Consider the following 23,578-nt stretch of genomic DNA (forward strand, 5'->3'; position numbering starts at 1 on the left):
TTGAATCGAGCCCTGACCCTTCCAGGGTACAGAAAGTGAACACGAATGTTGACATAATTGAGGGACTGTCATGGACTTATGACAAATGTATGATTTTTTTTTTTTGCAATGTCTTAAGGCTCCCGAGTGCAATGTCTCTTCACTTGGGGCACCCAAGTGGTGCAGTGGTCTAAGGCACTGCATCTCAGTGCAAGGATTCACTACAGTCCCTGGTTCAAATCCAGGCTGTATCACATCTGGCTGTGATTGGGAGTCACATAGGGTGGTGCACAATTGGACCAGTGCTGGCTGGGGTAGGCTGTCATTGTAAATAAGAATTTGTTCTTAACTGACTTGCCTGGTTAAATAAATAAAAGCTGTATTTAATCTGAAACGTTACAGTTTGCACACTAGAAATGTTAAGGTAAATTCTGATTGAGCTAGAAATTACCTTTAAGGCAGGAACATTGTCTTTAAATGAACTTCCACAATACGGATTGAATAGAGCTTCCTTTAACAGGTGTCTCGAGAGTGTAGTTGTGCCCTACCTTCAGAACTAGAAGTGTTCTTTTGAAAGACATCGGTCACAATGGAGGACGGAAGACAGGGACCACAAAGAAATGAATCAGGACCTATTGAAAACCAACTGTATTTTATTCCATAAATCAACACACAAAAATCATCTACAAAAGAGACCGAATTAAGTAACCAGTTACCATGAAATGTAATCTTTACACCCCCAAAAAAAGCTTTAAAATGCCACCTGCTCCAGTCACAGAAAAAACTACTTTTCACCATGACATCCTGACAGACCAGACAGACAGACACTCATGGGTACATTTCAAAGAGAATGATAGGAAAACACACACACTGACCAAGGCACCCCATCTATATGCTAGGAAACTCATCTTTGGCGCCATTCTTGGTGCAGTTGGTCGACATTCATACTGACATTGGAAGGAGGGATGAAGGATGATAAGAGATGGACAGAGGCAAGAAAGCCAGAGGTCCCTCCCCTCTGACCTTCTCCCCCAATGTGTTTTGAGAAGACGACTAGGAGAGAGGAAGTGAGGAGTATGCTATTGAGATCTTCCCAGATATAGGAAGAGAGTAAGGAAGAACCGTTTCTAGAGGTATTCAGTAGGTGAGAAGGGAGAGTTCTTTAGATGGGAAAAGGACTCAGACATACGTACACAAAAACATTCACAACTCCCAGAAATGCATTGACAGCTGAGTAAGAGGTTGAAAGCCAAGCGACGACTTGCACTTTTGCATTGAAGCATTTATAGTCCTGCATAGTTCTTTAATGAAACTTACAAACTAAGGCGTTTTGTCATATTGAGTGTTTGAGTTGATAAGCGTTTTTTTTTTAAATAAATTTTTTACAAAGTAAATGAATTACAATTTAAAAAAAAGTTCAAGTAGGCTACAATCTGGCATCTTTGTCCCCTCTCTCACCCTCCAAGAGGAGTCTAGCTTTTACAGTTCAAGTTTTTCTCCAGAAAAGGTCCAGTGTGATTATACAGCACCAAAGACACGCTGAGCAAGAGAGGGGAATACTCACTCTCTCAAACACACACACAACAGAGAAAAGAGGGTATGCAATTTGCACACACACACAGCACAGACTGACCTGGAAAGAAAATACAATATATAATAATATATGTAGGTTGTGTACACACACACACACACACACATTCAATCTCACCGGCACACACATACCTCTAAATATTTATTTTTTTATCCCTGTGTAAATTACAAATAATTTATCAATATCTATATTAGCTATACTACCTTAACCCTTAACAGTCAGTTGTGGGGAGCAGAGGAGACTTTAAAACAGTACAACTCAATGGACACACCATCTCACATCGGAGACAAGTTAACAACTACCTTTCTCAGACAGTCAAGACAACGACCAAAAAATGATATATACTCAAATCTGCTTTAGACGAGAAAAAATATAAACAGACTTAAATTCAAATGAAATGACTTCGCTAACAGCGTATTCCCTCTCCTGGGTGGTTTTCATTAAGGAACGGACACACTGGTAGCGTTTGCAGGTCGAGAGTACTTAGCACCTCTGAACAGAGTGCCAGCTGTAATTTGCAAACTGATTCTACATGTAGAATCGAGCGAAAATGTCATCAATCAGACCGTCACTGGCGGGGTGGTCTGTAAAACAGACCGTGCCGAACGACCGGATCGACATTCGTTGCAGTATGTGCGCTCCGTTGGTACACAACATAGCAAAACGCTTTTTCGAAAACAAGTGTTCAGGCAGTCCGTCCTCGTTTCTGTATTTATTTCTCTATGTTTGGAGCCTAATGAATACGACCCTGTCCTCATTCCACAGTGATAAAGGTCGGTCATGTAAACATGTTGACACGAAAACAAATGTAAGGAGAAAAAAAAGTTTCATTATCATTCACCCGAGGTCCATTTTATACCCAGTAATAATAAAAATACAGTTAAATTAAATTCAGAAATCGTCATGGTGAGGGGGAATTGATTCTTCAGGTCCATATTGAGGGAAGAAGGCTCCACCCCCCTGTATTATTACATCATTGTGTCCATCTGTCCAATCAAAGTGATCCTAGTGGATGTCTCTGTCACTCTCTGTCCTCCGTCTCTATTGGTCAGTGGGACTTCCTCTTCATGTCGCCACCCTGGCTTTGGTTCGCATCTGAGGAAGGGGGGGGGGGGGGGAGGGGGGGGGTAATAATAATAATACATGAAGATGCAGAAACATACCCAACACACAGGGAGGGTAATTCTTCATCAACAGACAAGACACGTGCCTCTAGTGTTAACCTAGTCATCACCACTAACACTGGAGCAGGCAGACAGGTTGGGAAAGAAGACTTTACAGCCAAACAGCGAGTGAGCGATATCAACATGACGCCGGGAATGACAACACAAGTGGAGGAAGGGAAGAGGAGGGAGGGAGGTAGAGGAGGAGGGAGGTAAGGGAGGAGGAGAGAAGTACGGGAGGAGGAGGTGTGAAGTTTACCTGAGAAAGCAAGCTGCAAGTGAGGAGGTAGAGCAGCCTGTGACCCTGACTGGAGACTCTTATACAGATCTGAGGAGAGATGGAGGGAGGGATGGACAGACGAGAAGAAGAAAGAGCGAGGAGGTTAAAAAAGGGGAAGAATGGAGAGGGGGAAGGAGGAGGAGAATAAAGGTGAGAAACGGTACATTAAAAGATAAAAGTAGAATTTAAGTAAAGCATCAAATCAGAAAGTGAAGGCAGATAAAAGGGGGATTAAAGAACAGGAGTGAAGGAAGGAGAGGATGGATGATGGATGGATGGATGATGGACGGAGGGGGAGAAGGAGTGAGGGATTGGATGACAGGCAGGGCAAGAATTACAGTAAGAAACCTGGAGCAGAGGCACATTAGAGCTGGTTATACTTCAGTATGGATCGACAGCACACACACACACACACACACACTGACCATGAGTAACACAAACTAAGACTAGATGAATCTCAAGGGACCACAAACAAATCCAACTGCGGCTCCATTTATTTTGCCATCTTAATAAACACCGATTTTCTTTGTCATTTGATCAAATTCATCCAATAAAATGTCATACTAATGAAGTAGTAAATTATTTTAAGACGTTTACCACATCATGTTGTACAGTACAGACTTTTTCTGTGGTATTAAGAGCCCTAAAAGTTCTACTGAACCGTAAAGAACAGAGAGAACAAATGCTTCATTTTTGATCCTATACATTTGCATGCCCGGTGCTTTGAAAGATCAGTCTTGTGGAGCCACTGCCAGTTGGGCACCAGTTGCCAATTACTCACCCATTAAGTCGCTCTGTGAGAGGCTGTATCCTGAGTTGGCGCCCGTGCCCAGGCTGCTGACCCCCGGGGCTCCAGGGGGAGTGAAGTTGAGCAGCGAGGGGAACTGGAAGGGCAGCGAGACGGGCACCAGCCCCCCCAACATCCCAAAGCCAAGTGGCCCGCCCAGGAGGGGACTGCCAGCTGACACCTGGGGGGAAGAGAAAGAGAGAGAGAGAGAGAGAAGGGATCAGGTGACATGTGAAGTGCCTGACACAATCTCTTCCCTTCTCTTCTGTTCTGACAACTTGGCCAAGTCTTTGCAGAACATACGCAAAACTCTAGCGAGACAAATGCAGTCAGTATCTAAAAGGTGCTTGATCCTGTTTTTCACTCTTCTTGACACTTTTTCTGGTCGCCTGTGATTGGCTGACTCACCTGCGTCAGGTGTGAGGTAACGGAGGGTGTGGCCATGGTTGACGTGGGCACCCGACTGCCTACAGCCTTGGATCCGCCCACAGCCCTCTGTCTCTGTCCGTGATTGGTCGAGACCGTGCCGGAGGGGGAGGGGCTGTTGTCCGGGCGACTGGTGACGGGCGACATGCGCATGGGGCTGCTGTTGGAGGTAGCGCAGCTAACGCTACTACTGCTAATGACAGACGGACCCTTCTGGCTCCCCGCGAAGCTATAACTGCCCTGGCCCGACTTCACCTGACCCCCACCTTGGACACTAAATGGGGGGCGGAAACCGGCAGTCTTGGGGGACTGGTACTGGAGAGGGCTGGAGATCATTTGAGAGTGAGAGAGGAGGTTGGAAGAGGAGGAGGAAGGGGAGGAGATGGGAGGAGGGGTGGGGGCGGGGGGGCGAGGGGTGAGCTTGATGATTGGGGAGGAGTTGTTGCTGTGGGAGGACTTGGTGAGGGTTGCCTGCATGGGGGTGATGAAGTTGGACTGGTGGTGGGGCTTGGATTTTCCCTGGTGGTGGGAGGGGGACTGGGAGGGTGAGGAGCCCACCGTGGAGGTGAGGTAGGAGGGTTGCTGGGGGCTCTTAGAGTTGAGCTGCTGGGGGCTCTTGGAGTTGAGCTGCTGGGGGTGTGAGTGGGAGTTGGTGGCACGGGACTGAGGGGAGGAGGAGGGCATGTTGCTCATCATGGCACCGCCATTACTACTGCTGTTGGCTTTGACACTACTCTTCCCCAGTCCTGGTATTGCCACCCCCATGCCCAGGGCGACCTTCTGATGGGGGGGCAGGAGCGGAGAGGCTGTGGGAGGGGGACGCTGCTTGGTGGGCGGGGAGGGGGACGACGGTGGGTGGAGCTTACTCCCTCCGGTCATGCCCCCTTGCCTGTGAGTGGAAGTCGCCATGCTGACATTGTGTCTCTGAGTCTGTCCCATAGAGCCTGCCCCTTTCATCACGCCGTACACTCCGTCGGTGCTACGAGACACCAACGTGGCCCCAGCGAGCTGCATGCGAGCTGACGACGCCGTGGAAGTGGAGGGAGAGGTAGATAGTGTGGTCTTAATGTTGGCCATCGATGGCATCGTCAGCATCGTCGACGAGTTGGCGTTTATCTTGGAAAGAGAATGTGAGGTGAGTAGGGAAGACGAGGGGGAGTAGTGAGGGGTGATGGAGGGGGGGGAGGAGTTGGGGATCTGGAGAGGCGGAGGAGAGAGGGGGGAGGTGAGGGTGAGGTCAGTGACGCTGCCGTGGGGACCCAGGCCCTTGGCGGCTTGGCTGAGGAAGGCGAGGGCGTGGGAGACCGAATCCAGGGAGGGGGCGCGGAGGTCCTCGTCCAGCGAGTCGGACAGGCAGATGGGCTCCGAGGGGGACGAGGAGGTCCCTCGAGCCTGGATGACGGAGGGGGTGGAGGGGACGTGGGGGAGAGAAGGGGTGGTGGCGGTGGGGAGATTGGGCCTCTGCTGGATCCATTGGCCCTCCTGGAACACAGGGAAAGGACAAAGGTTCGCATTGGACTCGCATCAGAACATATGGCACCGCAAGTAATACCAAATAACTATCTTGTAGAAAAGGTTACAAACGTCAGTTGAGAGTGAAGACATGTCACTGACCTTTGCTTTAGCCCTGGGGGTGGGGACCATCCTTTTCTTGACCCTGGACAGAGAAACCAATGGTGTGTGAAGTTAACATCTGCACAGGAATGCTAATCCATCTTTCAATCAATCATCTGTTTATTCAGATATTCTGTACATCTTCTATCCATATAGTCTATACATCCCATCACATACTGTGTGTGTGTGTGTGTTTCTATATTGTTTTTTCCCCTCATCAATCTACCCCATTATCACAAAGCAAAAACAGGGAAACGGAAATAACGTTTACATAAGTATTCAGAACCTTTACTCAGTACTTTGTTGAAGCACCTTTGTCAGCAATTACAGCCTCGAGTCTTCTTGGGTATAACACTAGAAGCTTGGCACACCTGTATTTGGGGAGCTCCAATTCTTCTCTGCGCATCCTGTTCGAAGGTGAACCTTCGCCCCCAGTTTGAGGTCCTCAGCGCTCTGGAGCAGGTTTTCATCAAGGATCTCTTTGCTCCGTTCATCTTTCCCTTGATCCTGACTAGTCTCCCAGTTCCTGCCGCTTAAAGAGCATGATGCTGCCACCACCAGGCTTCACCGTAGGGAAGGTGCCAGGTATCCTCCAGACGTGATACTTGGCATTCAGGCCAAAGAATTCAATGTTTCTTTCATCAGACCAGAGAATCATGTTTCTCATGGTCTGAGAGTCTTTAGGTGCCTTTTGGCAAGCTCCAAGTGGGTGGTCATGTGACTTTTACTGAGGCGTGGCTTCCGTCTGGCCACTCTACCATAAAAGGCCTGATTTGTGGAGTGCTGCAGAGATGGTTGTCCTTCTAGAAGGTTCTGCCATCTCCATAGAGGAACACTTCCCTGACCAAGGTCCTTTTCCTGCTCAGTTTGGTCAGGCGGCCAGCCCTAGGAAGAAACTTGGTGGTTCCAAACTTCTTCCATTTAAGAATGATGGAGGCCACTGTGTTCTTGTGGACCTTCAATGCTGCAGACATTTTTTGGTACCCTTCTCCAGATCTGCGCCTCGACAAAATCCTGTCTCGGAGCTCTACGGACAATTCCTTAGACCTCAACGCTTGGTTTTTGCTCTGACATGTAGTGTCAAAATTGCCTTTCCAAATCATGTCTAATCAATACAATTTACCACAGGTGGACTCCAACCAAGTTGTAGAAAGATCAAAGATGATCAATGGAAACAGGATGCACCTGAACTCAATTTCAAGTCTCATAGCAAAGGGTCTGAATACTTATGTAAATAAGATATTTCTGTTTTTCTATTTTTAATACATTTGCAAAAATTTCTAAAAACCTGTTTAGGCTTTGTCATTATGGGGTTATTGTGTGTAGATTGATGAGGAAAAACATGTATTTCATAAATTTTAGAATAAGGCTGTCATGCAACAAAAGTCAAGGGGTCTGAATACTTTCCGAAGGCACAGTATATTTATACTCCGGACCCCGACATTACTCGTCCTAATATTTCTAAATCCCATTCTTTTACTTTTTAGATTTGTGTGTATTGTTGTGCGCTGTTAGATATTACTGCACTGTTGGAGCTGGGAACACAAGCATTTAGCTCCGCCCGCAATAACATCTGCGAAATATGTGTAAGCGACCAATAATATTTAATTTGATCTTTCAATCAGGCATATATACAATATAAAGGTATAATTTCCATTATAAAGTCAACTTATTTATAAGGTCCAACTACAGTGGAGATAACTTACATGTTGACAGTGAGGTGACTGTGTACAACACGGCTCTCCTTGAACAGCATCCTGGCCTGCATCCAGCCCTTGGGCCACAGTGGTTTGACCTCGTTCTCCATGAAGGCCTTGAGGTAATCCTCCACGGAGAGAGAGCACTGAGACGACTCCAGTTCATAGCAGCTCAACTTCACACGCACCAGGTTACACAGCAGCGACCTACACACACACACACACACACACAAACGACACACACACACACACACGACACACACACGAAGAAAGCTGACTAATCTTTTAGATTTTCAAATCAGCCATTTTCTCTATGACTTTGCTCAAGAATTTCACATTGTGTCTAGGCCGGATTACTATAAAAGCACTTTGTGACAACTGACAAATAAATAAGATTTGATTGAGGGCAGTGGATGGGCCATTACCTGAGCTTGTCGTCCCAGACAAACTTCTTCCGTGGGCCCATCATCCTCTTCCCCGGCTTCCCCTCGTCCTCCTCCTCTGATCCGTTCTTCTCTCCCTCTCCGGGTTGCTGCCTGCTAGGGTCCAACACACACACACCTCAGAACCAACATATTCTACCAACCTCAATATATTCCCGCAGAGGCAGAGACGCATATAAATGAAAGCAGTGATGAACACAGGCAGAGTAGAGCACTAAAAATAACCTAACAACCATTATGGATTAGCGATATGGCATTACAGTATACCAGGGGTACTCAACTATTTTAGAAGGTCCGGTCATACAAATTACCTACAGTGGGGCAAAAATGTATTTAGTCAGCCACCAATTGTGCAAGTTCTCCCACTTAAAAAGATGAGAGAGGCCTATAATTTTCATCATAGGTACACTTCAACTATGACAGACAAAATGAAAAAAGAAATCCAGAAAATCACATTGTAGGATTTGTAATGAATTTATTTGCAAATTATGGTGGAAAATAAGTATTTGGTGAATAACAAAGGTTTATCTCAATACTTTGTTATATACCCTTTGTTGGTCTTCACAAGGTTGTAAGTCTTCACAAGGTTTTCACACACTGTTGCTGGTATTCTGGCCCATTCTTCCATGCAGATCTCCTCTAGAGCAGTGATGTTTTGGGGCTGTTGCTGGGCAACACAGACTTTCAACTCCCTCCAAAGATTTTCTATGGGGTTGAGATCTGGAGACTGGCTAGGCCACTCCAGGACCTTGAATTGCTTCCTACGAAGCCAATCCTTCGTTGCCTGGGCGGTGTGTTTGGGATCATTGTCATGCTGAAAGACCCAGCCACGTTTCATCTTCAATGCCCTTGCTGAAGGAAGGAGGTTTTCACTCAAAATCTCACGATACATGGCCCCATTGATTCTTTCCTTTACACGGATCAGTCGTCCTGGTACCTTTGCAGAAAAACAGCCCCAAAGCATGATGTTTCCACCCCCATGCTTCACAGTAGGTATGGTGTTATTTGGATGCAACTCACCATTCTTAAAAACACAACGAGTTGAGTTTTTACCAAAAAGTTATATTTTGGTTTCATCTGACATTCTCCCAATCTTCTTCTGGATCATCCAAATGCTCTCTAGCAAACTTCAGACGGGCCTGGACATTTACTGGCTTAAGCAGGGGGACACGTCTGGCACTGCAGGATTTGAGTCCCTGGCGGCGTAGTGTGTTACTGATGGTAGGCTTTGTTACTTTGGTCCCAGCTCTCTGTGGGTCATTCACTAGGTCCCCCCGTGTGGTTCTGGGATTTTTGCCCACCGTTCTTGTGATCATTTTGACCCCACGGGGTGAAATCTTGCGTGGAGCCCCAGATCGAGGGAGATTATCAGTGGTCTTGTATGTCTTCCATTTCCTAATAATTGCTCCCACAGTTGATTTCTTCAAACCAAGCTGCTTACCTATTGCAGATTCAGTCTTCCCAGCCTGGTGCAGGTCTACAATTTTGTTTTGGTGTCCTTTGACTGCTCTTTGGTCTTGGCCATAGTGGAGTTTGGAGTGTGACTGTTTGAGGTTGTGGACAGGTGTCTTTTATACTGATAACAAGTTCAAAGAGGTGTCATTAATACAGGTAACGAGTGGAGGACAGAGGAGCCTCTTAAAGAAGAAGTTACAGGTCTGTGAGAGCCAGAAATCTTGCTTGTTTGTAGGTGACCAAATACTTATTTTCCACCATAATTTGCAAATGAATGAATTAAAAATCCTACTGTGATTTTTTCTCATTTTGTCTGTCATAGTTGAAGTATACCTATGATGAAAATTACAGACCTCTCATCTTTTTAAGTGGGAGAACTTGCACAATTGGTGGCTGACTAAATACTTTTTTGCCCCACTGTAGGTGGCAAAAGTCAGGATGAATTTAGTAATTTATTGGCGTAGTAACAAACCCCCTTCCAACAACTACAAACTGTTCAAATTGTTCACATCCTTCTTGTTGGATCATTTTTCTGCCGTTTTAAAGCTAATTTCCTGCACTTCTACACATTTTACCATATGATACCTGAATGACTCAACTAAATCAATTGGGGACCCGCTGGGGGTCGAGGCCCCTGGGCGTACCCATATACCTAACATGGGCTATTTGATCAACTGGACATTTCTGACAGGTACTAAATCAAAATGGCTCTCTGTCAGGGGATGACAAACAGCCCAATGCAATACCAAATGTAAAGTCGGGAGCCGCGGTCCGTATTAACCCCCTTCTGGGTCCACATCCGGACCGCGGTCCGCCTGTTGAGTTTGGCTGCAGTACACTATGGAGTATTGTAGTCTTCTTACTTGGCAGCCTTGACCATGCAGTCCAAGTTGTATCGTTGGATCTGCTCGGGCATCACACTGCACACAGCCAGCTTCAGCTTCAACAGGGGCGTACGCAGACGGTCGTCCTGGATGTTGAGGCTAAGCTTCTTGAGGCGTTTGAGCAGGGCCTCCTTATTGCAGGGCACAAAGGCCTCCAGGTGAGAATACACCTCCCCACGGAGCCCCATCGGCTGCTCCTGCACCTGCAGCTCAATACTGGGGGAGGAGAGAGTGGAGGGAAGGGAGAGGAGCGACAGAGGGAAGTAACAGGAGTGAGAGAAAGGGGGATGGAGAGAGAAAGATGGTAAGCAAGGAAAGGGGATAAAGGAGTGACGACAAAGAATAAGAGAGAGAAGGATGTTGGGAGGAATGTGGAACAGAGTGGGGGTGAAAAAGACAGGGAAAGAGGTGAACAATCGACTCCAATATCAGCAGTATGACACATACAGGGTGGAGACGGAGAGAGATGTACAACGTGTCAAAAGAATGACAAACTCACTCCAGTAGGATGTTATTCATATCCAGGGTGAAGAATTTCTTCCTTCCCTCTTGATCAAACTGACGAGAGGCCTGTGAAGAAAGGAGGTTGGTAAGCATACCGTCTTCCATGGAAAGATGCACAAAAGCAAAAAATAAGCCTTCTGTGTCAGTTTTCAAAATGGCTGCATCTTGCCAGTTTTTGCTCATCCTTGATTTGTCACTCTCTCTTTCTTCTCTCTCCCTTTTGGCCACCAGTTGTCTGTTGCTAGTCTACCTTTCTTTCATGTGTTTTGCTCTCATCCGCTCTTCCTTCCTGCTCTGCTCCTCTCTAACCTCTCTTTGCATTTTTATCAGCCTGTCAAGAAATGCATTACCAATCGTCCAAGAACTGAAACACTATTTTAAGTGATATCGTCATGGTTTAAGAAAATGGCTGCCACACATTTCAACTGTACAAAATTCCAGGAAGTTACTCAACAATTAAATCAAGGGATGATCACATAAACATTTACTAACCAAATAAATAAACCTATGATAAACTGGAAAAGCCTCATCAGTGAGACCTACCGCCCGTAGGTCCTCGATGCGCTTGATGAGGGGAGCAGGCAGGCCGTCAGGGAGCGGAGGTGGGTGTAGGAGACCCCCTGAAACCCCCAGCCCCCTCCCTAACCCGCCCCCACTCGGCTTCGGCCCTGAAACTCCAATTCCCATCAGGCCATTCTCTCTCCCGGGCGTGGCCACGTGCGGATTAGCCGAGCTGTCCAGAAGGCTGAAGTCCAGGTCACCCAGAAGATCCTGAAGCTCCTTCTCATTTGCCGAGCCCAGGAGTGACATCATGGCGGGGTCCGCGGTGAGCTCGGCCAATGAGACGTCGTTGTTAGCCGCGTTAGCGTGCAGGTGGGAGTTAGCCAGCAGGTGGTTGGCCCGCGGGGCGTTGGCCACGGAGCTACCCATGCCGGGGTGCGGCGCGGTGGGGTTCATCTTCCTCATCTCCTGCTTCTCCCGGGTGAAGCGGCGCAACATGGCTGCCAAGCACAAGGAGTCCTTCATCAGCTTCTTCCTCTTCTTCTTCTCTGGCCGGTGGATGTTCATCAGAGACGACACTCTGGGTCAGAAAGACAAGAGAGAGGGGTGAAGAGGGGAAAGAGTGCGAAGAGAAAAGGAAGAAAGAGAAAGGAGAGAGAAAATATTGAGGGACATTCTGATATGTAATCTCAAAGACAAGAAACCTATAAGCAAGGCAATGTATTTTCAATATGATACAAGGAAAAAAACAGTCTCGTAATATATTCTGGTCTATTTCTGGGAATAGGAGTATTTATGGCAGCGGAGTGATCAACCTATCAGAGCGTAGCTAATGGAGCCTTTGTTAAGGACACTTGTCCTGTCACACAAGCCCACGAGCCATTCAGAGAGAGCATCACATTGTATCATGTCATAGCCAGACATATCTGTACATGGGTAGGAATGAACAAAAATATATCTATATGATGAATTTGTCTATTGTATTCTATGCTGAAGTGCACACATTTCAATTTCAGTACACATTTGATAGGGTTTAATGCGGGGAGGTATAAAAACTGAATCAAAAACCATTACAAGACATTTTGAGGAATGGTTCTTGCAATGTGCTCAGTTCTATTTGAGAAATATGCATAGAACCACAATGTCCCCTTAGATGATTTGCTCTTACAGCAAGAACAAAATCATCCGAATTATTCAGCAACCATTCTATCTGAAATTGTAATCTGTGAAGGTGCAGACATGCCTGACAGGCACAAGAAGCAGCGATTTATCCATCCCATTATCCTATCATCTCACCCTGGTTTGGGCACTCTGTTCTTCCGGGGTTTCTTCTCCTCCAAATTGTTTCCTTCTTTCCTCCTTCGTCTCTTGATCACTTGCTCCTCGCCATCCTTCAGCTCCTGCTACCACCGGAAGGCACAGACACAACTCAGAAAAACCAAAGCCAGTTGGATAAACACAAATAAAGCGTGTTTGTCATACTCCTATCAGGGATGGGGTCAATTATTCTCATCAGTTCAGTAAGTAAACAAAGATTCATGGATTTTCTCAATGATTTTGAATGAATTAGAATTTCTGTTTACTTCCTGAATTGATATCACTGAAATGGAATTGACCCAGCTGACTAATATATAGTGTAATTTCACTGTATACAATACGTCATGCCAGTATCCCACCCGTACTCTGGGTTTGACATCCTTGCCCCCATCCTCTCCCTCGGACTCGGAAGCAGCTCTGAACTGCAACGTGCCCGTGTTGATGTAGAACCCTCCCAGCTTGGTAGTCAGGGAGGCCGGGACCAGCTCGTCATACTGTCACAGAAAACAAAATGGCAGCCGTTACATTCATAGCACACAGGAGAGAGCATAGACGCAGAACACAGAGTAACTTCAATGAGTCTCTGACAAAAAAAAACAAAAAAAAACATGTCACTGTGGTGGATGTAGGTTAGTATTTATGGGGTGAGGTTGAATGCTTGTGCAAATTGGTGCTGTGGTTGATTGACAGTCTTAAGCACACTCCAAACAGGAAGCGAAACGCCAGAGAGGAGTTTGCCAGAATCGAGCAGATTCCTGTTTTCTCCACCTATAATACAGCCTAACATGCCTTCTCCACATGAAGGGGCCAAAATAAAGGGATACTTACAGCCTCTGAGTTGTCAATGAAAGGGTCGGTCTCGTCGTAGCCGAAGCCGATGTCAATCAGATCCTGCATCCTATCCTTCCTCTTCCTCTTTCCTGCTGCATTTGCATTGCCCTGTGTCACAGGCGATACATACTTTCACATCTACATACTGTATAACAAGTAGTCATAAACGAGAAAAACATGGCTTATAACCAGATATAACAGGCTTAAAACTTGGTACAACTAACTATTAACCAGATAAAAACAAGTCAAACTAATCTTAAAACTAGTATCTTATAAGTGGAGTTATTAGAGCACAAGGTTTTACCACGGCTCCAAAAAATAACATACATATTTGTTCTCAAACTTCTTGGCCAGGGCCTCCACCTGCAGTCGGTCTTTCTCGTCATCGTTGAAAGGGTCACTAGGGTCAAGGGCAGGAGGCAGGATAAAAGGTGTTGGAGTCTGAGTCGGGGCTGGAGAAGGAGTGATCTTTTTTGCCTAGAAAGGGGGGGAATGGGTGAAGAAAAGTGTACTGTAAAAGAAATGGACTTACCCACAATAAACAAACAACGAACAAAGTCACAAATAATATTGTGTTGTTATTGTACCGAATGTAAAGCATATTGTCATGCAATCATATTGCCCAAATAGCATTGGTGAGGAAGCATTTATATTTACAGATAGTTTATAATGTAGTATCACTTGTACAAGTTTGAGAACAATGTATTATATATTCAGCCTAATCGCTATGCAAATATGTAACAAAAAAAGCGTAAACTACTGTACCATGCAAAGATGTCTGTACACACCACCGAGTGTCTTGGTAACATAGTACAGATATTTGCACAACTCCCTTTATTTAGGCTACATCCTTGTACTTTCAAACCTACTCCATATATTCAGCACTGACTGATCTTCAATATGTCACCCATAGGAGGCTAAACTCAACTGTACTGGGGCACTTATTCTACGTGCCATATTAATGGCTGTATGACTGGTGTAAACTAACAAGAGAGTTGGCAAGTTAACAAGAACAGGAAACAGGTAACGCCAGACAACCTTTATCACTGCATGTGCATTAGGCGTGCCTACAACTGTAATCTTGACGTGCCGTTCGAGTTGAGTACCAAGTGATTTGAGTGAATGGCTTCATGAATGGCTGAGTTAGGGTCTTTTGTGTGAAGTCCGTGACTAGTAATTTCCTCCCACCGACCACGCTATTCCGTGGAAAGACAAGATACACCCACTTTCATATCCTATCTTATAACAAGTCTCCACTAACCAAGTTAATAAAATCAACTGGTGTTGATCCATGTCTTTCTTGGCCAAACAGGAGTCATACCTGGATGTTTTGGATGAGTTCGCTGTAGTTAAACTCGGCCGAGGATTGATCGCTGGGCTCGGACAGAGATAGATTCAATCGTACGGTAATCCGTTTTCCTTCAGCGTTGTCCTTGTCACTAGTAGTTTTGCCGAAAAGCCCACCGCTACCATCTGCCCCGGACGCTTTCGTGTCGCCCTCACATTCCGCATCCAAGTCGATGTCGGCCTCGTCATCCTCCAACCGACGTTTCCTAGTCTCCGTGGCTGATCCAGCAGCGAAGGCCGAGAGGGTGACAAATTGTACTTTTCTCGGTTCGGCCATTTGGATGTGCTGCCTGTCTGAACCTCGCTTCGGACAGACAGCGACAGCGCGAGCTACTTCGCGAAACTACTTCAAATTGGCAAATTGAAGGGGTTTGCGCGAAAATGCAATGGCTATTTAGTGGCTAATAAGATGTAAGGGGGTCATCCGCACAATTCGAATTGAATTTCAGGGGATGAGATGGTCGGGGAAAAGTTGTTTTTTCGGTAGCTACTTGCATCCTCAATTGCTATGGGATCGAGATATTCAAGGTGGCCATCTTGGATTTCAGGAGTAAATAAAATATCAGAGAGGTCACTGGGCCTGCGCGCACAGACAAAACGGAAGGAGCGTGAGCGAGGGCGGTTATCATGGCCAATCACCGCATTCGCCCCCATTTTAATCCCACCCCTATCACAACAGGCGATAATAAGAACATCTGAAGATGGCACTAGTATTATGACCTTAACGGAGATCTTTTGTGAAAGGACATTTTATCAGATCATGTCTCCAGAATAATTTAGGCATTTTGCTCACTAATATAGAAAATGGATGGCATCTGTTTTGATGCCATTCTTATGTCATCCATTCAGTCCTGAAATGCTGAATTGTGCGTTTTTCCACAATGACCTAGCTACACTCACAGTAAATCCCAAAAGGAACCAAACAAGCCAGTTGGGTGGCTCTGTGAGTTACCTATGACGCAACACAAGCAAACATTGGTGGACACCTGTTGAAATTGATGGGTTTTGTGTTCAGTTATTTTGTAGAGACACTGCTTCCTTTAATTTAGATGAGGAAGAAGCTGATTAGCAATAGGGCATTTTGGACTTCAAAAGACAGTACATGTACCATTTCATTCAAATGTATGCCTACAGTATTTGTGTCAGTATGGCCACAAAAAAACGACATCATGACAGAACTAGTGAATGCAGAGAGAACAAACAATAGAGAAAAAGGTCAACAACCCTTTATAAAGAGAACACTGTTTAATACTTGTATCAGCATCATTTGAGTAATACAAAATACACATTTCAATACAATTGATTGGCAAGATTGTACAGAATTATATACATTGCAAATAAAACATGTATTTCATGATATAAATACTGTGACTCATACAATAAAGCACATCAATACACATTGTGCATGACTCATGAGAACAGGTTATTTTGTAGATTTTTCACTAGTAAAATAGTCTGATAAAAAATGCACATGTAAACCACATATATAATGTAATAACAACATGTAGTAAGTGTATTATGTGAGTTAAGCACGTTATATGACATTGCTATGTCAGAGGAACCCGGTTGTCTTTGGCCCATTTCCTCAGAGCTCTGACAATGTACTCCACCTGGGGGTTCTGTGTGCTCCTCAACAGGGGCAGCACCTCCTTCAAGGTTTCCCTGTGGAACCACAGACAATGGTTATTAGTGATGGGAAGTTAGGAACAGGTCATATTGTAATGGCAATTTTTTCATAACATTACCATAACGGTTGTCAATAAAGTTAAAAAGAAAGAGCTTGAATCACAAAAGTCACACTTTACCGTGCAATGTAAAATTACACAAGGCACAAAAATGATGTGCCAAAACATCTCTGTGGAGGACAAGATTTTCATATTTGATGTGTTGGTGACTGTATAGGGGACAAATCTTTAACACAGACAAGTGTTGGTATCAAAATTGGACTAAAGACTAAGAAACTTAGCCAATACTTACTTCGACTCTCTGCCTGCCAGTATGAGCTGGAAGATTCCGACACAGGCCCCTCTCTTGCCCTCCCAGTAGTTGGAGTCGGGATCCAGTTTCTCCAGAGTATCGAATGCTTTGGCTGCCCAGTAGAACTGACCCATCTGAAAGCAGACAGACAGAGCAACATTTAATTGCATTGAATATTGAGAAAGCTTGGCCTTTGCTAATCTCGTCCCACGTCTATTGTGGAGGAAGTCTGGTGTGGGAGATTAAGCCATTGCTGACTTGTGGTTAGCCTGGAAACTAAGTTAGTAGAGAGAATAGTAGTGAGCCTCACCTGATAGCAGTCATTGGCAATGAGTTGTAGGAGGCTGAAGGAGTCTGGCGAAGCCCCCATCTTCAGATACAGCTCCCAGGCTAGTCGGCCTTTCTGGTTCATGATGTCTGAGCGAGAGGAGAGACAACACTATTTAGATAATATATGTATTTAAATAAGTTAGTAATATATTTCGTTTTCTTAGATCATGTATGTAGATATCGCATTGATGTAAAGGTATAGGTATAGGTATTGAAAATGTATTGACAACAAATGGATAATGTATTTCAGACTGGATACATACAGCAGCGAGTCAGCCAGCTCAGGTATACATAGTCAGTCTTCATCTTCTCACCCTGGATCAGCAGAAATATCTGAGTCCAATATAAAAGAATGTTACAACATGAACTTTGAACTGATTCAATACTCACACTACTCATGCAAGCAGTAATGCATTTTTCTATGTTGACAGTATGTACCTCCTCTGCTTCTTTGTAGTTGCCCAAGGCAGCTTTGGCCTGGGCGTAGTTGAAATTGAACGTATCCTCGGTATAGAAGTAACTCTGTTAATGACAAACCAAAAATAAACAAACAGAAATAATGCTTGCCTCCTTTCCCCAAGTATACATATTAATTCCACACCAATCCATAAATATGTCAAGCACTCAAATGCAAAAAGAATAAGAAAGTGATTATGTGTGTGCAAACATGCCTATGTGGTGTACTGTCCTATTGGTCTGTATGCTGCATGTTTTGGGCCTTGCAAACCTTGACTGAGTTGAGGTAGATGAGAACGTCTTCAAACTGCCTCAGAAGGAAGAAACAGGAAGCCATACACTGTCTTCCAGGTATCGTGTCTGAGGAGAGCGAGATACAGACAGTGAGACAAAGACGCACATGCTCACTCCAACGCAGATATACACACACACACACACACACACACACACACACACACAAGCTAACTCCTAGCTTCTTGGTTGAATCGCTTTAGATTCATTCATTCACATTACCGCATTCGCTGGCTGAGCCTCCGACCAGCTGGAAGAACTGTTGAGCAATCTTCAGGTGATCCCTCTGCAGCAGAGATACAGGCAGGGACGAGGAGGAGGCAATAGAGACAGTCAGTCAGTCAGATTTCAGTGACGATCTACTTAACCAGGTTTATAAGACATTCCTAATCTACTCAGACATTTCTACTGTGTGGTCCTAGGAGTTTTTCGGGTAGTTTGTCAAACACTTACTCACCGATCCAATTTCTTGACCCAAAGCGGCATTCACCACTCCTTTCAAAATGTACTCCTTAAAGAAATAGATTTTGTTAAGACACTGCATGTACGCTATTAATGCTTTAGTCTTTAAACAACGAGACTTCCTCTGCTTATGACACCTGATAATGTGAAACTATTACTACCTGTGGCGTGGTTGGCTCCAAGTCTTTTATGAGGGTGTAAGCCTCTTGAACATCATCTGAAACATAAAGATGCACATTATTGATGATAAAAGAGCCATTCAACGTTTCAATGTTAGGATTAGGATTCAAAGACAACCACCAGTGGCTAAGGCCCACCTTGTCTGAGGTAGTAGATGACCAGGTTCAACCGAGCCTCAGAGATGACATCAATCAACGGGGGCAGAACCTGCAACGCCCCCTCCCCACCACGAAACACCACCTGGGGTGATAGAGGTCAAAGGGTTATAGAGCATGGGGTCACTGTCTTGCAAACACAGTCACACAACAGAGGTGGTGGAATGGGTTACCAGGTTATGCCGGATAAGCTCCTTAGCAAACTCAAAGGAGCAGGAGGAGATGTCTATGAGGTTCTTTAACTCGGCCTGAGAGAGAAAAGAACCAATTGAACCACATTATTTATTGCTGTACAATGACAAGTGTAGGCATAAACATCGACTGTGGTTGTTACGCATGTAGATGCACGGTGGTCTGTTTTGACCGTAGACGCATACAGAGTTGCTTTACCTCAGCTGCCTTGCCATTGTACAGCCTGAAGTGGTTGCAGGCCTTGAGGTTGAGAGCGATGGTGGATTCAGGAATACTCTGCAGATACACAGCCAACACCTCTTGGGAAACATCATAGTAGTCCAACTTGTAGTAGCACAGCGCTACGTACACGTTAAGAGCCAGGAAATCTCTGGTTAAAATAAATATGTAAATATGGTAAACACCGCAATAGCTAGTCCTATAGCTCACACTGCGTTCTTGAATAGAAGTCCTTGTGCATCTTTCTCTCTTGCTTTTTGACTGCACCGTCCAATATAATGCACTTTTCTCCAATGCATCTTCCTCCACTGCAAAATAACTATAGCCTCCCTCCATCTTCTTGTCTCGTTCTCAACACAAGGAAATGTGTCCTTCCTATTTTCTAATACTTCATCCTAAATGTATGGCTTATGGTATGTTTACTGTATATAGATATAATAATTTACAGTAAAATTGACACCGACTCATTCAGACAATCCACAATACCTATTGGTACTAGTGGGACCACTGTAATCTGGCATATGAGGGACTATGCTCTTGTCTATCAGTTATTTTGATGAAGGGACATGGGAGAATGGCCCAGTATAAGTACCTATTCTGTAGCAGGATGCGTTTGTAGATGTCGATGGCCTCCTGGTAGTGTGATCTCATGTAGTGGATGGAGGCCAGGCTCAGCTGGTCCTCAGTCACATCCTCCAGGTTCTGGTGGAAACCCATCAGCTTCTTCTCATCGTTGAACTGGGAACAGAAAGGAAAGGGATGGTTGGTTTGTCTATTGCTTTGTTATTACACAAGTAGGTGTGCACCTACAGTAGCATACAGTTGCATTACAAAGAAAGAGAAAAGTACACTGAACAAAAATATAAACATGTTTCATGAGCTGAAATAAAAGATCCCCCAAATTTTCTATACACACAAATAGCTTATTTTGCTAAAATTTTGTGCAAATTTGTTTACATCCCGGTTAGTGAGCATTTCTCCTTTGCCAACACAATCCACCCACCTGACAGGTGTGGCATATCAGGAAGCTGATTAAACAGCATGATCATTACACAGGTACACCTTGTGCTGGGGACAATAAAAGTCCACTCTGAAATGTGCAGTTTTGTCACAAAACACAATGCCACAGATGTCTAAAATGTTTGAGGGAGCGTGTAATTGGCAAGCTGTTGCCAGAAAATGTAATGTTAATTTCTCTACCATAAGCCGCCTCCAACATAATTTTAGAGAATTTGACCGTATGTCCAAATGGCCTCACAACCGTTGTGTGGGCGAGGGGTTTGCTGATGTCAATGTTGCACAGAGTGCCCCATGGTGGCGGTGGGGTTATGGCATGGGCAGGCATAAGCTACGGACAACGAACACAACTGCATTTTATCGATGGCAATTTTAATGCACAGAGATGACGTGACGAGATCCCGAGGCCCATTGTTGTGCTATTCATCCGCCGCCATCACCTCATGTTTCATCATGATAATGCATTGACCCATGTCGCAAGGATCTGTACACAATTTCTGGAAGCTGAAAATGTCCCAGTTCTTCCATGGCCCGCATACTCACCAGATATGTCACCCAATGAGCATGTCTGTGATGCTCTGGATCGACATGTACGACAGCGTGTTCCAGTTCTCGCCCATATCCCGCAACTTCGCACAGCCATTGATGAGGAGTGAGACAACATTCCACAGGACAATCAACAGCCTGATCAACTCTATGCGAAGGAGATGTGTCACGCAGCACGAGGCAAATGGCGGTCACACCAGATACTGACTGGTTTTCGGATCCACGCCCCTATCATGTTGCGTTTATATTTTTGTTCAGTATAAGTATTGAGAGCTGAGCGATTAACTGAAATGTTGGTTATTTTTCCGTCTTTAAACAACTAACTGACCGAATGATTTGAATTACATTTTGTGCTCAGTGCACAGTTTCTCTACAGATAAATCAAATCAAGCACAAACTGTACGATGTAGTAAGGGATTGTAGTTTCCAAAAGGCCAATATTCAACATAGTTAGGCAAAGAAAACGTGGTAATTAACTACAATGACCATAATCCATTGCGTGCCTACTTGTCTGGTCTGAGAAGGAGAGAAGAGAGAGAAGAACGTGTGATCGAGAGGTATAGAGAGCAGTTGCTTCGTGACGTATCTCTACCTGAAAATACATGATCTATGATTGATAATTGGTATTCAGCAGTCATAAAAGTATGCCTTAATTACTTTGAAGAACTAGTAAAATAGTTTTTGTCAGACAGCATAGGTATCAGCTCTATGGTGATGAGACGATGACTTGGAATGAAATAATACAGTCATCAAATAGGTCTAAAACAAACGTAATATACACAACAACTGAAATATTTTATTAAAGTAATGCGAATCAATTATGGTTAACATATTAAAGAATTCAGAAATGTAACAGTTCTGACCTTATGAGCCAGGTGGAAGAGCAGGCGATTCTGAAGTGCACACTTTGGAGCTACAGGAAAAAAGGAGGAACATCTTATCGACTAGGGCAAGAAATAGAAACAGGAGGATGAAAAACAGAACATTTACAAAACATGTTAGCTAAATACTCACCCTTGTTTGCAGCCTCCTCTGCCTCTCTGTAGAGTCCCAGGAAAAACTGAGTGCAGGCCAGATACACCCACACCTCCCCTGGTTCTTCTAACCGGAGTGTCAAGGCCCTGTACTCCTTTCATGGACATAAATAGACATATGTGTCAAATATAGTATTGTAAAAATTGCTTTTTTTCCAGACAATAATTAATTTGACTGAACAAACACGCATGCACGCACACACACCTCCATTGCTCTCTTGTAATCACCCAAGTGAAAGGCACAGTAGCCAATCCAAAGGTCTGCATGCTCCTCTTTTTCTCCAACATCTCGCTGAAACTGGAAGACAAAGCAACACATCAACAGTAGGACACAGTGCTTTCGCTCGCTCGTTCTCACCGCTCACACACACACCTATGCAACTGTAATAAGGAAACAGAAAGACCTTAAGAGGACACAGGACTTTCACAGTTCACATGATATCTTGTCACATTTATTACAGAGTTGCTCATCAGTCATTTGCTGATTGCACATGACAGCTAGCTACATGAGTTCCGATCTGGCTACCTCTAACAGAGTTTGTGCCCCAAGGTAGTCTCTCTGGTTGAGGTATTCCTCCAGGCAAGGGCTCTTCTTGGCTTTGTTTTTCTTCTTCTTCTCACTGACGCTAGCTGCAGAATCTCCACCTACTGCTGGCTTCACCCGAGACAGAATCTGGATGGATGTGACAAGGAAGAGAATCCTTATTGTGGACATGACAGCTGGCAATTTGTTTACTAAAGCGGGAATCAAACACTATTTGCACATTTGGTAAGATAGACGGTCATGTTTTAATAGATGTAGTGTAGCACTTATCCTGTCAAACTAGCTACCTGCCATTACTTTCAAATTAACCTCGTCACATATCACAGATAGGTGAAATAGACTGGTAGCTGGCAAGCGACAATGATTAATCTAAAAAGCTAACTAGCTAACGTTAACTACACAGCAAGACTTTTAGCTAACAAACTAGTATGTTACTCAACTAGTAGGCTAACTTGTAAGACTTACCATGACGGCACAGCAGTTACCCTTGCATAATGTCACTGTTCAGTTTGGAGAAATTGATTATAGCTAGATAACAACACTTGGTAACGTTAGTGTTAAATTAGCTACACGTTAGCACTATTAGATTTTTTTCTAGCTAGAATTAGCATAGCTGGCTGGCTAGCTAACAGTGAACCAACAGATACGAAAAGAAAAGACACCTTTTCTTTTCGCTGTCTAAAATTGTTATCAAAGAATAGCATGAATAAGTAAGGTGAACGAAGAGCACCAAGCTAGCTAACGTTAGCCACTAGCTAATGAAACATCTGACTGTGATTTCCTTGCCGTGTGGGGATTACGCTTGTGTTGCCTGGCAACGTTGTTCGTCCTTTTCACCTTGTCGAAATGCAAATTTAACTCTGGATTTAGCGCCATTCACGTGCATATTCGTCAAATAAAAAATGCCAACCACATGGCATTGAAACAGTGTATTCGGAACAGCCCCAGTGGCCTAATGGATAAGGCACTGGCCTCCTAAGCCAGGGATTGTGGGTTCGAGTCCCATCTGGGGTGATACTATTTTCACCCAGAAACTGAAACTTTCATTGGGTAGGCATAATAACGTCAAATCAATCTTGATAAAGGCGCTCTTGCCTGCAAAGTGGACACAGATGCTGTTCATGTCATTTAAATGTAACTTATATAACTGGTCTGTGCAACTCTAGTCCTCTGGGTCTGATTGGTGTTACACTTCCCCCCCACCCGTAGCTTTTGTTTAATGGACACGATGCCAAATAGGTAAAATTTGTCAAGAACTTTCTACAATCAACCTGTTATGCACCAATTCACATCACAGGAGTCAACCGTCTGTTATTCCCCTTTAAAGCTAGAATCCTTAATTGAAACAAGTTTTGT

The 23,578-nt window shown here is 44.5% G+C and overlaps 2 protein-coding genes and 1 non-coding gene across 8 annotated transcripts; 1 reads left to right on the forward strand and 2 right to left on the reverse strand.

Moving 5' to 3' along the window:
- Nucleotides 1-612: 612 nt before the first annotated feature.
- Nucleotides 613-15,380, reverse strand: LOC109864285 (ubinuclein-2). 5 transcript variants are annotated; one of them, XM_031831328.1, is made up of 15 exons: nt 14,794-15,380; nt 13,800-13,949; nt 13,470-13,580; nt 13,007-13,135; nt 12,621-12,724; nt 11,367-11,904; nt 10,819-10,889; nt 10,299-10,535; nt 7,963-8,076; nt 7,547-7,744; nt 5,841-5,883; nt 4,209-5,708; nt 3,795-3,981; nt 2,993-3,061; nt 613-2,665 (listed from the first exon to the last, which is right to left on the reverse strand). In XM_031831328.1, exons 1-15 carry the CDS (start codon nt 15,094-15,096, stop codon nt 2,619-2,621), a joined length of 3,801 nt encoding a protein of 1,266 aa, XP_031687188.1. In that variant the 5' UTR covers nt 15,097-15,380; the 3' UTR covers nt 613-2,618. The 5 variants fall into 5 exon arrangements, with proteins under 5 accessions (XP_031687188.1, XP_031687187.1, XP_031687186.1 ...); XM_031831327.1 differs by having other exon boundaries at nt 12,621-12,727; XM_031831326.1 differs by having other exon boundaries at nt 13,001-13,135.
- A 645-nt stretch (nt 15,381-16,025) lies between these two features.
- Nucleotides 16,026-23,196, reverse strand: LOC109888432 (intraflagellar transport protein 56-like). 2 transcript variants are annotated; one of them, XM_020479622.2, is made up of 18 exons: nt 22,688-23,195; nt 22,205-22,351; nt 21,884-21,976; nt 21,659-21,773; nt 21,508-21,557; nt 19,674-19,819; nt 19,061-19,232; nt 18,844-18,918; nt 18,653-18,755; nt 18,497-18,552; nt 18,331-18,384; nt 18,096-18,159; nt 17,854-17,942; nt 17,565-17,648; nt 17,390-17,459; nt 17,107-17,213; nt 16,797-16,930; nt 16,026-16,481 (listed from the first exon to the last, which is right to left on the reverse strand). In XM_020479622.2, exons 1-18 carry the CDS (start codon nt 22,688-22,690, stop codon nt 16,367-16,369), a joined length of 1,677 nt encoding a protein of 558 aa, XP_020335211.1. In that variant the 5' UTR covers nt 22,691-23,195; the 3' UTR covers nt 16,026-16,366. The 2 variants fall into 2 exon arrangements, with proteins under 2 accessions (XP_020335211.1, XP_031687192.1); XM_031831332.1 differs by having other exon boundaries at nt 22,205-23,196.
- trnar-ccu (transfer RNA arginine (anticodon CCU)) lies at nt 23,164-23,236 on the forward strand. Its single transcript has one exon. It is a non-coding gene; the product is annotated as a tRNA-Arg (tRNA).
- Nucleotides 23,237-23,578: the final 342 nt, after the last annotated feature.

This window comes from Oncorhynchus kisutch, linkage group LG1 (genome assembly GCF_002021735.2).
Source record: "Oncorhynchus kisutch isolate 150728-3 linkage group LG1, Okis_V2, whole genome shotgun sequence".
NCBI lineage: Eukaryota > Metazoa > Chordata > Actinopteri > Salmoniformes > Salmonidae > Oncorhynchus > Oncorhynchus kisutch.

Excerpts from the sequence above, each read along its gene's own strand:
- LOC109864285 (XM_031831325.1), bottom strand. The coding sequence starts at position 15,096 with ATGGCCGAACCGAGAAAAGTACAATTTGTCACCCTCTCGGCCTTCGCT. Across the intron at positions 13,581-13,799 it reads AGAAGTTTGAGAACAAATAT|GGCAATGCAAATGCAGCAGG; the intron begins GTATGTTATTTT and ends CCTGTGACACAG. Across the intron at positions 13,136-13,469 it reads TCATTGACAACTCAGAGGCT|TATGACGAGCTGGTCCCGGC; the intron begins GTAAGTATCCCT and ends TTTCTGTGACAG.
- LOC109888432 (XM_031831332.1), bottom strand. The coding sequence starts at position 22,393 with ATGTCCACAATAAGGATTCTCTTCCTTGTCACATCCATCCAGATTCTG. Across the intron at positions 21,977-22,204 it reads GGGCACAAACTCTGTTAGAG|TTTCAGCGAGATGTTGGAGA; the intron begins GTAGCCAGATCG and ends TTTGTCTTCCAG. Across the intron at positions 18,160-18,330 it reads TGGGTCAAGAAATTGGATCG|AGGGATCACCTGAAGATTGC; the intron begins GTGAGTAAGTGT and ends TCTCTGCTGCAG.